General features: G+C 36.0%; 1 protein-coding gene and 1 pseudogene across 3 annotated transcripts; both read left to right on the top strand.

Annotated features, from left to right (window-relative positions):
- Positions 1-86: 86 nt before the first annotated feature.
- On the top strand, positions 87-15,992 carry LOC120119673 (annotated as a pseudogene).
- Positions 1,773-5,893, top strand: LOC120119759. 3 transcript variants are annotated; one of them, XM_039139578.1, is made up of 5 exons: positions 1,773-1,880; positions 1,930-2,049; positions 3,249-3,300; positions 3,959-4,032; positions 5,745-5,893. In XM_039139578.1, the coding sequence occupies exons 1-5, from the start codon at positions 1,859-1,861 to the stop codon at positions 5,783-5,785; spliced, it is 309 nt and encodes a 102-aa protein (XP_038995509.1). In that variant the 5' UTR covers positions 1,773-1,858; the 3' UTR covers positions 5,786-5,893. The 3 variants fall into 3 exon arrangements, with proteins under 3 accessions (XP_038995509.1, XP_038995502.1, XP_038995511.1); XM_039139571.1 differs by having other exon boundaries at positions 1,774-1,880; positions 3,959-4,024; XM_039139580.1 differs by lacking the exon at positions 3,959-4,032 and having other exon boundaries at positions 1,789-1,880.
- Positions 15,993-16,198: the final 206 nt, after the last annotated feature.

The following is a 16,198-nucleotide window of genomic DNA, read 5'->3' as shown; positions in this document are numbered from 1 at the left end:
ATTATTTTAAGAATCGTTAATAAAATTCATCAACCAATAGTTGTATGACACATGACATTTATTTTTGTTAATAAAATTCATCATTTCGACAACAATCCCAGCTTTAACTTTGCTTCTAACATTAATAACGGAGAGGTTTGTAAATGTAGTTTTAATGCATGAACTCGTTCTTCTTTACAATTTGATTATAAGTTCCGGTTTGATTATATTTGACTATTATTATTGAAGTTGCGCTGGTCATCTTCCTGCATATGGTTATGGGGAAAGTTTAGAAAGTGGAAGACTTCGGAAAGCTAACTTGTTTATTCTACAAGGATTCTATTCGGAAACTATTTCTTCGATGGGTTGTATTTTCCTGGAAATTCCAAAATTCCCCACAGCTTAAAAGTTTTTTTTTCTTGGAAAAGTTAGCTTAAAAGGTTCTTAATTTTGGTTTGCTATTGTGGGGCTTATTTTTGGAAAATGATTTTCTATTTTCTTTCTCAATTTGTTTCGGATTTGGAGTAGCTTATCATTGGGATAAAATAGCAATCAATGGTTTCAAAATTATTAAAATCTAGTTGTTTAAAATAGAGTTGGGAAATGTTTCTTTGATAGTGTTTTTTATTATTATTATTATTATTTTATGGTTATGATGACCATTCTTTCGTTCTTTATCTTTTGTAGTTAAATGGTTATTTGGAGTCCATATCAACTTATGGAAGCTTACTTTGCAATACAGGTTTTTAGAATAGCTGGTGGTTACAATGTATGCAAGGAGGATAAAGGGTAGAAGCCAGAGATGGAGTCTGGTGTTTCAACAGTGGAAACATTTGATTAGGCCACATTCCCAGGATCATGCTTGTTATCAATCATTGAACCGTCCATATACCGTGTGGACTGGTTATTCAGATGTTAGTTTGATTAGAAAAAGTGTTTTAGATTCATCATATACTCGACGTATTGCTCCTGCATTTATGTATGGAAGGTCTACTCCATGTTTAAGTAGCAATCAATTGCGTTTGTATAGCTCTAAAGGTGATGGAAGGAATGCCAGTGAGGATAACTTCAGACCTGTGAATGATAGCACTGACTTTGATAAGGGAAAGATGACATGGGAAAAGTTAGGGAAGGATGTGAAGACTTGTGATGTACATGCCCAGCTTGCGGAACAGGATCAAAAGGAATGGCTCAATAATGAAAAACTTTCTATAGAGAGTAAGAAGGAATCACCATTTTTGACCAGACGTGAGAAGTATAGAAACGAGTTCTTGCGCAGAGTCCTGCCTTGGGAGAAATCCATGTTTCTTTTGAAACATTTCCTTATTACATTCAGTAAATGCTTTTGCAGTTTTTTTTTCTTTTTTCTTCTTGGCATTCCATTTTCATTTTTAAATTTTATTGTTGTTATCAATTTACTATGATTTTTTTCTCTGTAGTGAGAATACCAAAAATGTTTTGGTTGAATGTGTTGCTTCACATTTGAAACATAAGAAGCTCACTGCTTCTTATGGTGCTCGATTGCCGTCTTCGAGTGGAGGAATATTGCTTCAAAGTGTCCCAGGTATGGAAATGACAAATTATTTTTTTCTATGTATTCTTCCTTGTATAACTCTTACCTTTTTTTCCTTCTAATCTTTGAATTCACATGAACATATATTTTGCATTTTAATAATTTTAAAGCCTTGCTATCTCTGTAGGCACTGAACTTTATTGAGAGAGAATGGTTAGGGCGCTGGCGCGAGAGTTACAGGTGCTTGAAAGACTATAGTACTTGGTGAAAAGGGGGGGGGGTTAAGAAGGAAGGTTTAAGTTGGTTGTCCAATGAGTTCAAAGGGCTCATTAATAATTAACTTAAATATTAGTTATCTTATTTATTATGTCTTTCATGGAGTCCCTGATTTCTTTTGCATTTGTAAAACTTGTTTTATGTGGTGTTTTTTTTAGTTCTTTCTGATTATGTTATTACATCTTGGCAGAGAATCTCCGGAGAATCTGAGAGTTCCTCAGAATCCTCAAAATCTGAGGCTGATGAATCTGCTGATAAATCCAAGCAGCTGCTAAGGAAAGGTAACTAATTTCAGGTGGCTATATATGCTAACTTTTTTGTTAAATAATCGCATGGAATTTCCATTTATTCTAAAATGTGCTTTCAAAATAGAGGGTATCACTTCCCCTCTGTACTCCTGTTGTATTTGATTTAAACGAGAACATGATAAACTATCTATCAGAGTTCTTTTCCTCTATGACTGCTTCCTTTATGTTTTCCTCTGAATTCATTTGTGCAGATGTTCTATAACCTTTGACCATGGGAACTTGTCACTAGAAATAGAAAAACACTTTTAGAATGCCCTGGTCTGGTTTTCAGAACTTCCTTCACCAAGTAAAGTGAAAATTAAAATCAAATTCTTACCACTGATATGTCGAATGTTATTGGGTGAACACATTTATGTCTCAAGTTTTTGAAGTGTTATTATTAATTCATTTATTTATTCCTGGTAGTTATCTTTGCTCATTGGTTAAATATGTTAAAGGAGTCTTCTCCTACTAAAAACTATTCTCTCTTTTTTGGGCATATTTGAAGTGTTGCATACTAACTAGTGTTATCTCACATCTGTTAAATATTGGGTTTCGTGTGGTCTTATATTAAAAGTTAGACCCTCCAACTATTGCCAACCTCTTTTCGGTTGGATACTTAACATCTAGTAATGCTCTTGTTAATTGGTCGCTTATCCTCCCTTGCTCTTCTATCTGCCACAAATCTTTGTGAAAGTTAAACCGGCAAGAAAGTTTAGGTTGTTAGAGCTTACATGCATCTTTGTATGTGGATGAAGTACGTAAGTTGAATATGCTTGAGCATGTGAGTTTATCTTTCAAGGAAACTTATCAGCAGTGAGAAAAATGTGATGCAAAGAGAACTATAGAAAATGAATGTTGTATTAACCCCTAAAAATTAGAATTTTCTGATGGATAACAACTGCATTTGAAAGTAGCTTCTCTATTGGAGTTTGGCTATAGAAATAAATTTTTTAGTTGTTAGTATAACTATCTTGTAAGGCTTTTGCTGTTCTACTTTTTGGTTATGGCAGTGTAATTAAGCTTATACTTCAAAGTTGGTTGGTCTTTCTAGTTTGGTGTTGGACCTAAGTTGTCCACCTCTCTGGTGGCTGTGTATGATATTGATAGCTACTTTTCAATTTTCATACAGTTTTAGCTGTACACATTATTTTAACTCTTCATTCCTCTAACTAATTTTTCTTCCTTTTTAGGGGACCGTGTGAAATATATTGGACCTAATGTGCAGAGTGAAGCTAGCAAAAGGTAAGAAATAAATTAATTTAACTGTATATTGTTTTGGTTTTTATTAACCATGTTCATCTATATGGTAGATTTCTTAGATTCTGTTTTGTTCTTCACTTTAGCAATTTCAACTATGTTTGATTTGTTAAAGAAAGAGCAAAGAATGTCAAATGCCACTCTGTTATTTTACTTTTGGAATTCTGTAACTTCTTAAAAAATGTTGAAGAAGAAATGCTGCAACTCTAGGTAGGCAGTTTTGGCGATTACTATGTTGGTGATGGATATCTCAGCAGTTTCCTGTTTTTATTTTTATATTTTTATTGTTTCTGTTGCGTCTTCCTTTGTATGATTGTTTTCTATGTGTTCCAAATGATGTAAAGATTACTAAGCATTCATTGTTCATCAGCTGTTGATAAGCTGCCTTATTGGCAAGTCTTTCGACATGACCTGTAATTTTGGAATCTCTCTCTTTTCTTTGAAGTATCAAGTTTGCCTGTTTATTTTTGTTGAAATCAAATTGTTTGAGCTACTGGTTACTTTCATTTCATGATGGCTGATAATCATGCTTCTAGGAGAGTCATAGCTGATTTCTGCCTGCTAGAGACACCCGTAAAATTCATCCTTTCCATGAACTTCCATTCCCCCCTCCAATGACTTTTGACATACATATCCATCACAGGATCATTTTGGGGGAGGTATCAACACCTGATGGTTCAACTAATGTTTATACAAGTATCCGAGGCAGGTGGGTTGGTAAGTCAGGCTGATGTATAGAAGAAGAAATCTTAAACCTATTGTTCTCCGGGCTTTCTTAAAAATGCCTTGTACTGATGGTTCGTTTTCATTTTAGGATCCTTTTGGTCCTTTTATCTTCCATAATGTTTTCCGGTGAGCAAATGACGCCGAGTAATTTTCTTGGTGGGTAGATAAAGTTTGCTAACCTAGAAAGATCTAAACCTTTATTAGATTAGAAACTTAGAAAGATGTCAGTGGTTATTTTCTTTTGATATTTTGGATTCAAAACTTGGCTCTTCTCCATTCTTTAGCGGTATTTTTTTAATTCCTTTTATTTTTTCAGTCAGAGAAAGTAGTATCTGTGTTTGTGCTTGTTTCTATCGTCGATGCATTATGTCCTTTAAATTCATTGGCCTCCTTCTGACTACTTCTTGAATATTGTCTTAGCTTTATATTTTGTCTCCTGAATTCATTCTTAATTAGGATGACTTCAAACTATTTGTTTCAGATCGTGATGTCTTTAAGAGCTTACTCATCTATGAGAAGGTAATACTAATGTCGGCCCTGGGTAGGCTGGCTTCATAGTTTTGGCTGTTAAACTCATCTAGATATAATCAATCCATTGACAGCTGTTCCGTGCTTCAAAATCATGGTGAACAAGGAGGTTAAGTAAGTGCTCATATTAATTTCCGCCCTTCTAGAGAACCAAGTTTGAAGGACAACATGATGCGAACCATGTGTACATGGAAAATCATTTTATATGAACATTCTTTTTTTTGACTATGTCTTGTCCTTCGAAGAGGGTGACAGCCAATTGTTTGATAGATTTTATTGGCTACATATGAGGAAAAGGATGAGAACTAATTATTTGATGGATTTTATTGGCTACATATGAGGGCATTTCTTTGTCCCCATCTTTAATTTTCTAAAAGAGTGCAGTATGAGTGAGATTTTTATTAAAAAAAATATGTAAATACATTTCTTTGACAGTCTGCTTTATTTTCTTCACTTTTCCTTGATTAACTGAGTTGAGGTCTTACTTGCAGTTCCAATTAAGCCTGCTGATTTCAGAAGTTTTACCATTTCAAGGACATTTAATTATGGCTACATTCGTCTTGAACTCTTAGGATATTCTATAATAGATAGGAGGACATTTATGGAGGGAAAGGGCAGAATATGATCGTGCCGATTCAGCATTCCAACAATTGTGGATGGAAGTGGTTTAGTTATTTTCCTTTTCCAAGTTTTAGGCAACTGTAAATAGACTTGGGGGTTTCTTAATCATGCGAACGAGGAATGTATACCTAGAGTTCTTGGTATTAATATCTTGATGTGGTTGCATCTTGATTGGTCTTTGTTTCAATTATTTAAACCATTTGGATAGTATGTAGTTGGTTGTTCATATGATTAGTGGTTTGAACAGGTGAAAAGTTCCTGGTAGCAAATTATGTAAAACCTGGAGTTCTGTGGGATTGCTTTTATCTATCTTGCCTGTGAGCTCTGTTATACTAACTGCAATGCGTTTTCTGTGTTATGGTTCTTTCTTCTAGTCTGACATAGTTCTCTTTTGTTCCTTTTTTTCAGTAAAGAATAAACTTATTGGTAGTTCATGCGCGAAGCTTGAATCTCTCTCTCGTGGGAAATGTGCTGAAGTTATAGCTGTATATTTCCTGTTTTAAAAATCCTAGTTCTGATATTGTGGCATATTTACTGATCTTTGATGTCTACAGGCCCCTATGTAGTGGTCATTGTGGCGAGGTATATGAGGTGAACGGAGACAAAGTTGCTGTCATTTTGGATGTTAGTGCTGATAACAGAGGAAAATAAGAGAGGGATGAGAAATGCACCGAGTCTGCAAGCCCTCATGTTTATTGGTTGAATGGTATACATTCTATGTCTGTAGGGATTATATTTTTGGCTTTCTATCTGAATCCACTTTTATCCCTTCTCTATTCATCAAGTTTAAGTCTTCTCAATGTTGTTCTTGCCTCGGTCTTCCCTGATATTAAAACTCAGTTTATTAAGTGCTCTTTTAAATAAGAAGTTTAAGGAATTCTTTTAGGCGTTCCAATAATCATGAAGGGGGTTTTTAACGAGGCCTCCTATTCTTATAAAAAAAAAGGTATGCAGTAAATTTCGTTTTGATTATTTGACATCTCTCATGCTCAATTTTATGTTTAAATGGATAGAAATTGGTTTTAGTTGTGGAGTGCTGATGAAGCTTAGGCCTACTGTTAACTTCATAGTAACATTTTCTTTCTTGTGGTAATTTTATTTATGAAACAATTGTATTGTAGGTTCTTGAAGAAAATAAGCTGTCATGTTTGGACCTATTACATACAAATACTGATGGTGTGATACTGACTAACCGCAGTAAGGATTCACATAAATCTACCTTTAGCAACTTTTACTTCAATAAATTAGTTGTAAATTTAATTATGTCTCTCTCAGAATAGATATAAGTAACGTTCACTCTTTTTTTATAAATAGGAAGCCCTCATTAAAACCTCCTTCATAACTGTCAAGTAACAAGAGTGTCTCAACGGGCATTGGAATGAGAAAAAAAAGTGCCTTAAAATTTTATTGCATAAATACCAAGTACAAGAAGAATACAATACCACCAAACCCATTGACAACCAACTCAGCAATGAGCTACATTACACTACATAAATACATCAATGGCCATACCCTACTCAAAAACTATCTCCTAAAAACATTAAACGAAATGTAAAGATACACAATTACCAAAAATGCCAACAAAATCCAATATAATAAACTCGATGCAACAAATAAATCCCATCCAATTAGCACATCCCCAGCTTAACAAATTCATCCGCTTCCCAATTAACTGCTCTCAACACATGTCGAACAATGACACCTTTGTCAACCACAATCGAGACGATATCTTGAACTACGGAAATGAATAACGGAGTGGTGGCAGCAATATTCTTTATCCAATCCACATCCACATCACTATCGGATTCCAAAATAAACCTTCGATTTGCCGACATCCCCGACTCCAAAAAAAAGCATCAACCCGCTCTTCATTGCCAATAATTCTGCCATAATAGGAGGGCCAAAACCAACTTTTTTGAGAACGATACCAACACCACACCTCTCTCATCTCTGAGCAACCCACCGATGTCACCCTTCAATCATAATCTGTCCATAGCACCATCCACGTTCACTTTAACAAAACCGATAGGAGGCAAAGACTAGATCACTAACTTTGAAGGGTTCCTTTCAGAACTCGAAACAAGATCAGCTAATGCAAGATCCCCCACTAAGTTATCGAAAGAAACCAACAATTTTGGAAATTTTGAAATCATGCTGCCACTCTATACCTTGCGAGAAAAGATAACATGGCAAAGTCCAATTTCCCTTTGTTTAAAACAATCTCATTCCCGTGAGGTCCTCTAATCCTATATGGTAAATGACAGAAAAAATGAAGGAAAAAACCACGACATACTTTATACTATAAATAATTATGATATAGAAAATTCTTGTGAATGAGTGTAAAATGTTCCTAGGCAGAATAAACCTCCCTCATGTAACATGATGGTTGAAGGACTCGAGTAACAGACCTGCTTCATGAGCTCCATTTAAAGTTTTAGTTCATAATCATGGCGGCATTTGATTTCTTAAAACACGTAATACTATGTGAAGTCCACATGAATAAATTGCCATTTTTCGAATGTATGTACATGAATACCAGTTAGGGTCCCAAGGGTTTCTTTTTCAGTTATATTTCCTTTTCTCTAGGATTTTAAGTCATTTTTCATGATGATGGGGATTAAATTTTGAAATTGAATTTTTGCATCATAGGTTGATAGTTTGTTGGGTGTTCGTGGAAGTGGTTTTGAGCATGAAGTAACTAGGAGAACGAGAAACGAGTTTATGGCAACTTGGGATGGATTAAGGTCAAAATATAGCCAAAGAATCCTCATCCTTGGTGCCACAAATAGGTCATTTGATCTTAATGATGTTGTTATTCGTCGCTTACCAAGAAGGTAAGTCTAACACTCGTGATGTTCTACATTCCTCTTATGTTTTTGCTAACAGTTAAGGTAGTCACCATTATTGCTTATGAATTATGTGTAGAAACAGAGTTTTTCGGCTCTAGTAAACAAGGTTTTTTATTCTGAAATTATTTTTATTCAAAGAACAATTGCATATTACACAAGAGGATACATGGGATTTATATATATATATATATATGAATTAGAGACCTAGATAAGATAGGAGTAATCTTTTCTACAAATTAGGAGATAGTTTTTTAGATAAGTTAGGATTTAGAGTTTAACTTAAACACTACTTACACTCCCCCTCAAGCTGGGGAGTAAATATTGTGAAGACCTAACTTGGATGTAATTTCGTCAAAGGTAATCCTTGGAAGTGCCTTGGTCAATACATTTGCTAGCTGGTTTTGTGAAGGGACGTAGTTTAGTTTCACAGTTCCGACATTTACTTTTTCTGCAATAAAGTGTCTGTCGATCTCCACATGTTTTGTTCTGTCGTGGTGCACCGGATTCTTTGCAATGCTTATCGCGGATTTGTTGTCACTCTGAAGTTCAAAATTGTTGTTGTCGCGCATCTCTAGTTCAATTAAGAGCCTTTGTAGCCAAATTCCTTCACACATTATTAGTGCTAACGGCCTATATTTTGCTTCGGCATTGCTTCTAGAGACTACTGATTGTTTCTTGCTTCTCCATGTCATTAGGTTTCCCCACACAAATGAGCAGTATCCCGTGGTTGACCTTCTATCTGTTAGTTCTCCAACCCAACTTGAATCTGAGAAGATTTTAACTTTTATTTCTTCATGTTTTCTTAAAATCAACTCATGTCCTGCTATCATCTTTAGATATCTTAAGATTCGATTAACTGCCTCCAGATGTTTTCTCTTGGATCATTCATGTATTGACTAACAATGCCAATAGGAAAAACAATGTCAGGTCTAGTTAGAGATAGGTAAATGAGTTTACCAACTAGCCTTTGATAATGTTCCTTATTTACCAGGTTTCCATCTTTACTCAATTTTAAGTTAACTTCCATAGGAGTTTCCGAGGGCTTACAATTAGTCATTCCAGTTTCAGAAAGTAAGTCTAGAATATACATTCTTTGATTTATGAAAATTCCTTTTCGTGATCTCGCTACCTCCATGCATAGAAAATATCTCAAAGTTTCCAAATCTTTGGTTTCAAACTTTTTTGCTAGTAATGTCTTCAACTTCTCGATTTCTACCAAGTCATCACCCGTGATAATATGATAATGATATCATCAACGTAGACAATCAAGATTAACTTCTTCTTATCAGGAGCAATTTTTACAAATAGAGTATGATCAGATTAACACTGTTTGTAGTTGTCTTGCAATATTACCTTCATGAATCTATCAAACCAAGCACGAGGTGATTATTTTAGACAATATAAGGATTTTAGTAATTTACATACCCGGTTATTTCCTGAATGAATTCCTAGTGGAACTTGCATATAAACCTCTTCTTCAAGATTACCATTGAGAAATGCATTTTTACGTACAGTTGGTAATGTATCCAATCCTTGTTCACTGCTAAGGATAATAGAACTCGGATAGTGTTGAGTTTTGCAACTGGAGCAAAGGTCTCCTGATAGTCAACTCCATAAGTATGAGTGAACCATTTTGCCACAAGTCTAGCCTTATATCTCTCAATTTTTCTATCTGCCTTGAATTTCATAGTAAAGACCCATTTGCAGTCGAATGGTTTCTTGTCTTTAGGTAGGTCAACAATGACCTAGGTTTTGTTGTTTTCTAGAGCTAAAATTTCTTCTTCAACCGCCTTCTTCCACTCAGGAATTTTTAATGCCTCTTCTATGGTATTTGGAATATGAATATGATCAATCTGAGTTGTGAAAGTCTTAAAACTAGACATTAGTTTCCCATAAGCAACAATTTTACTAATAGGATAAGTTATATATCGTCTAACTCCCTTTCTTTGAGCAATTGGTAACTCATTGATATCAATTACTACATCCAACTTACTTTGGTCACTATCTTCGTTGTCTGTCGATAGATTTAAACCCGGTTCTGGCTCTTGACAATGCATTGGATGCGGTGTGGAAGGTAGGGCTTGCTTGGGTCGTCTTTTGTAGATGAGAACATCAGTAGATGGTCTAGGTGTTCCATGAGAGTTGTAGAGTTGTAGTTTTTTCAGTAGAAGATGGACTGATGGGTAACTCAGTAATAATCGGTAAAAATTGAAATTCAGACTAACTCTCCCCGTGAATTTTGGTTTTTGAGAAGAACGATTTATGTTCTTGAAAAGTGACGTCCATAGTTGTGAATAACCTTTTTGTAGAAGGAGAGTAGTAAATGTAACACCCCTTACCCGTACCCGACCCATATACGAATCTGAGGTGTCACATTGACTTTTCAAAACATATGTAATTAACAAATAAGAACAATTTAAAATTTTGGATCAAAATAAAAAGATATCAAACTTAACTTAAATAAGATAAATATTTCACATTCATAGTTATATAAAACTTGATAATGTACGGAATTACAAAATATATGAGTTTACAAAATAGATCAGAGCACTTCAAATTAAACGTATAATACATGCCAATAGTTTACAAAATTAACAAAAACCTACATTTAGTTCGTCTTGATCTGATCTTCTCGGTATGTTATCCTCGACAACTTAGTCTTTCGATTTCTTCAAACCTACGCATGAGGAAATCACACTCTAAGTCGATGACTTAGTGAGGCAACTACTAGAGTACTAACTTAATAAGCTAAATTTCATTCTTTTTATCAAAACCTTTATAAAGATATCTCATTATTTTCTATATCAAAAAGGTATACTTATGTATTATTCTCTTTGTATAGATTTGTTTCAAATACTCAATGTATACTACTGAGAAATCTAGGAATTTGAGTACATTGAGGTTGTGCACTAATACTGTCACCACAGCTCGTAATTTGCACCGAAGTGCCACATATTTGTCCCCGAATGACCACATAGGTTTACACCAAAGTGTCACATAGGTTTGCACCGAAGTGCCACATAGGTTTGCACCGAAGTGCCACATATTTATCCCGAAGAACCACATAAAACCCTCGACTCTTGGCATGCCAATTATACCTCTAATCCTCATACATATACTTTGGGCTATTAATCACTTAATTATGTTCAATCATTATTCGAAGTGTTTCTTATTCACATTCACTTGCTCAAAGTTCACATTTCCATAGTCATATAATCATAAAACATAGCTGGTATAATATAACTTGAATAAAACATTAAAATATAACATAAAATATATTATAAAGTTTTCGATCAAAAAAACTGAGGTTGGTTTATCGCCAACCTTCTTCACTTCTGTTACAAAACTGAGAAGTTGCACTCACCTTTGCCTCACTGAAGTTCTAATCCAAATCTTTTACACCTTCGAATTGGTACTTAATATGTCGAGCTAACCGGATTTTGATTTCGTACAATCACGACACAAAACAATCGAAAATCAATATCGTTCTTTGAATCGCTTATATCCAATCATAATAACTTATGATGCAAGAAAACCTTAATTTCCATTTCATGCCTAGAAGTATCGATACTACCCCTACAGTACCGAGACTTCTTTTCAAGGGTATCGATACCTCCTTAAGGTACCGATACCAATTTGGCATTCTGTAATTGTATCTTAAAAATGGTATTGATACCATCCCCTGGTATCGATACTACCCACATAGTATCGATACCCTCTTCAACTGGTATCGATACTACCCTTAAGAAATACACAAATTTATCCCTTGTAGTATCGGTGTTGTTATAACGGTACAAATACTCGAAGCCCAGAATGTCCATTTTCACTTCGAAAATCAACCCAAAATCTACTCAAATCCCTTATATCATCCTTTATTAAGCCCTTAAACTAAACTTCTTTCATTCAAACAAACTTTCCTCCAATTACTACTCCCTAACATACGAAATCTCACTAAAACACTTACATTTAAAAACCATGCCCAGTTTTCAACCAAGCTCTTAATCAATTCTAATACTCTTAATCCTTTAGTTAGCTCATTGACAAGTCAAATATCTCAATAAAACTTCAAAAACTACTATATATCAAATTTTCATTTCAAAACCCATTTTACAAAATCCTTTCGAATTCACTTATCTTGTTATTTTAATCCTATATAAGCTTTCCTTAAGCTTATATAACACCCCAACTTCCATTACCAACCAAAAATTAAAGGAAACTCACAAAATTTAGAATCTTACCTTAAGGAGGAAGCTCATGGTAGAAAAAAGAAGAGAATAAGAAAGTAGTTTCCATATAACTTTAAATCCCACATGTCAATCCCCTACTAAAGGAGATACTTATCATTTAAATATGAAATGACCATAATGCCCTCTCCATTAAACCAAAATTTCCATCAAACCCTACACGGAAATTCCACTATAAATCTTTGAACTTATTGAATTATTCTAATTCAACCACTGAGTTTAAAATTCTTACATTTTGGCCACTGACCCGATGATTGGGATGTTACAGTAACAATATCCTTTCTGATGGGATGAATAACTAACAAAGACACACCAAATTGCCCGATGATCAAGTTTATATTTATGAGGATTGTGGTCATGGAAAAAGACAGTACAACCAAAGACACGAAGAGGAACAAAATAGGTAAAAGGTTTGAAGTGAGGGAATTTAGTGGAAATGATGTCCTGTGGACACTTAAAGGCAATAATCTTACTAGACAAACGATTGATTAGAAAAGTAGTTGTTAAGAGAACCTCATCCCAAAGGTATTTTGGAATATTAGAAGAAAAAATAAGTGTTCGGGTTACCTCAAGAAGATGACAGTTTTTACGTTTGACAACCCTATTTTGTTGTGGATTGTCGATATAGGAACTGAGGTGGACTATTCTGTTTTTTTGGAAAAAAGATCCCAATGACCGAGAGAGGTATTTATCACCATTATCAGATTTAAAGATGCCAATGGAACTTTGAAATTGTGTTTCAACCATTTTGTGGAATCGTTTGAAGATGGTACAAGACTCAGATTTGTCCTTCATAAGAAAGATCTAAGTGGTACGAGATTGGTCGTCAATAAAAGTAATAAACCAACGAATTCTAAGTTACTGTGAGATGGATGCGATAAGGATTTGGATGGAGTCCAATTGGTTGGACGACCATGGATCTTCCAGTATTTATCACGAACATGACCAGGTTTCCGACAGTGATCGCACTAGGGACGACCTTTCTTGACACGGGTGTCACCGGATGAATGGGTATTTAAGGAAGAACTTTTAATGATGGAGGAAGTATCAGAGAGCGGCAGCTTTCTTCACGGTGAACTTTAGAGAACACCTCGCGAAGAGACAGAAGAGGCCTGATGCCCAAAATCTGGCCATGAACATCATCAAGAGATACGGACAGTCCCGATAGGAATTGAAAAATATGTCATTTTCAAGTAGCCCATTATAGAGTTTGGTATCTGCACCGGTTTGCCAATCGAGAGACTCAAATAGATCAATTTGCTACCATAAGCAAGACAGTTGAGTGTGCTTCAAGTCGTTGATTCGTCATTCAATGGTAAACAGAGCGGAAGAGTTTTCTCGATTGGAGTACGTCTCCTTGGAAATCACCATGATGCCTAGCATTGCCAATCATCATCCCCGAGGTCAAATCCTGAAATTCACAATAATCACGAGTAAAATGAGAAGTACAACCCAAATCGGTAGATAATTTGCTAATCAAAAGAAGATTATAAGTCAAACTTGGAACAAATAGAACATTAGATAGAGTAATGTGGCTATTAATGCGAATTGAGCCACTGCCCTTAAACGGTGATAGGGAGCCATCAGCAGTACGAACACTGCATGAGATACCATTTTTGTGAAATGTGGAAAATAAACTGAAGTTGGTTGTCATATGATCACTTGCTCCAAAATTAACAATCCAAGAGACATGCCCTGATGAAGAGGATAAGAAGGTAAAAGGAGAATTACATTCACTAATAGTACAGGTAGTCTTGGACTCAGTAGCAGGAGGAATCTGTAAATGACCAAACATCTGTCGTAGATCGTCCAACTATTGATGAGAAAATGAACTACCCTCCAATGTCATTACAACAGAGTTATTGTGAGATGGACGCGATGAGGATTTGGATGAAGTCAAGTTGGCTAGACGACCATGGATCTTTCAACATTTATCACGAACATGACCAGGTGATCGCACTAGGGTCGACCTTTCTTGACACGGGTGTCACCAGATGAATGGGTATTTAAGGCAAAACTTTTAATGGGTGGAGGAAGCATCAGAGAGCGGTGGTTTTCTTCACGGCGAACTTCAGAGAATACCTCGCAAAGAGACAGAAGAGGCCTGATGCCCAAAATCCGGCCACGAACATCATCAAGAGATATATACAGTCCCGATAGAAATTGAAAAATACATCGTTTTTCAAGTAGCCCTTTGTAGAGTTTGGCATTTGCATTGGTTTGCCAATCGGGAGACTCAAATAGATCAATTTATTGCCATAAACGAGACAGTGAGTGTGCTTCAAGTCGTTGATTCGACATTCAATGGAAAACAGAGCGGAAGAGTTTTCTTGATTGGAGTACGTTTCCTTGGCAGCGTTCCAGATTTCTGAGGCGGTGGGGTAGAGCATGAAGTTCACGCTAATGTCAGGCAACATAGAGTTGAGACCAAGCAATGTCAGTCAGGACATAATCATGGTGTTCTCTGTGAGCCAAGTGTCGTATTGGGGGTCGGAGGGATCGGGGACCAACATATTGTCAGAGAGATATTGTTGTTTTCGGCAACTGGTGATGATCAGACGAACAGATTGAGACCAAACAATGTAATTCTCACCATTTAGAAGATGACTAGTAATGGACGAGGAAACCGAGTCGAAAGGAGACGGCTGAACAATGGAAGTTTCAGCCTTGGATGGCAGGTTGGACGAAGAATGATATGCCATGATTGTCGAGGAATTGAGAGCTTGGGATATGTTGCGAACTAGCAGGGAACACTGTTATAAGTGACAATCGGAGATTAGAAGAGATCGACGCTAGGATGAATAACAAATAGGCAATGCGGCGAGGAGACAGTGCTGGCTAGATAGTTACCAATAGCGGCAAAACAGGTACCAAACAGCGGAACATGAAGGGCTGCCATTGTGATGAGGGCAGCGTTGGACCGGTATCGCGACAAGAGTAGTACGACGAGGAGAGCAACACTGGAACAAAAGCGGCACTGCTGTGGTTGCACAGCAAGGAAGACGGCGCTACAAAGGGGTGGTGCTGCGAAGCATTTCACAATTGGAAGGACTGCAGTGTATAGAAGGCACACTGCTGGTCGGAAGGATGACGAACGGCGGCGGCATCAAGGCTAGGATTGACACCAACGACTAACACCATGTAGAAACAGAGTTTTTCGGCTTTGGTAAACAGAGTTTTCCGACTTTGGTAAACAGAGTTTTCCGATTCTAGTAAACAAAGTTTTTGATTCTGAAATTATATTTATTCAAAGAACAATTGCATATTACACAAGAAGAAACATGGGATTTTTATATACATGAATTAGAGACCTAGATGAGATAGGATTCATCTTTTCTACAAATTACGAGATAGTTTTTTTTAGATAAGTTAGGATTTAGAGTTTAACTTAAACACTACTTACATTATGCTGGGTGGTCATTTTAGGATATATGTTGACTTACCAGATGCTGGAAACCGCATGAAGATACTGAAAATATTTCTCGCACAAGAGAGTATAGGACCTAGTTTCTCATTTGAAGAACTTGCAAATGCAACTGAGGGGTACTCTGGCAGTGATTTGAAGGTAAAGTACTGATTTTAGTACCACTTGAATTGTTGAAGTCCAGCTAATAGTTCTCTGTAATTTTATGTGCAGAACCTCTGCATAGCTGCAGCATACAGGCCTGTTCAAGATCTTCTAGAAGAAGAAAACAATGTACTTTCTTGAGCATTCAATGATGTATCAATATGATTGCGCTTCTAGGCTAATGGTCTAATCTTTCACTTCAATTCCTACTCACCATCGGCATTTTCTTCCTATACCTTTTATACTCTCCTCGTGGTCCCATGCTGGGTGTGGAGTTGGGACGAAAGAATCATCCTGAGTTGCAGAATAGTCTGATTTTTATTCACTTCAATAAAATCTAAACTTTT

Source organism: Hibiscus syriacus, unplaced genomic scaffold, assembly GCF_006381635.1.
Source record: "Hibiscus syriacus cultivar Baekdansim isolate YM2019G1 unplaced genomic scaffold, ASM638163v2 tig00001095_pilon, whole genome shotgun sequence".
NCBI lineage: Eukaryota > Viridiplantae > Streptophyta > Magnoliopsida > Malvales > Malvaceae > Hibiscus > Hibiscus syriacus.
The sequence above is the reverse complement of the archived record's forward strand: the minus strand, read 5'-3'. Positions and strand labels throughout refer to the sequence as shown.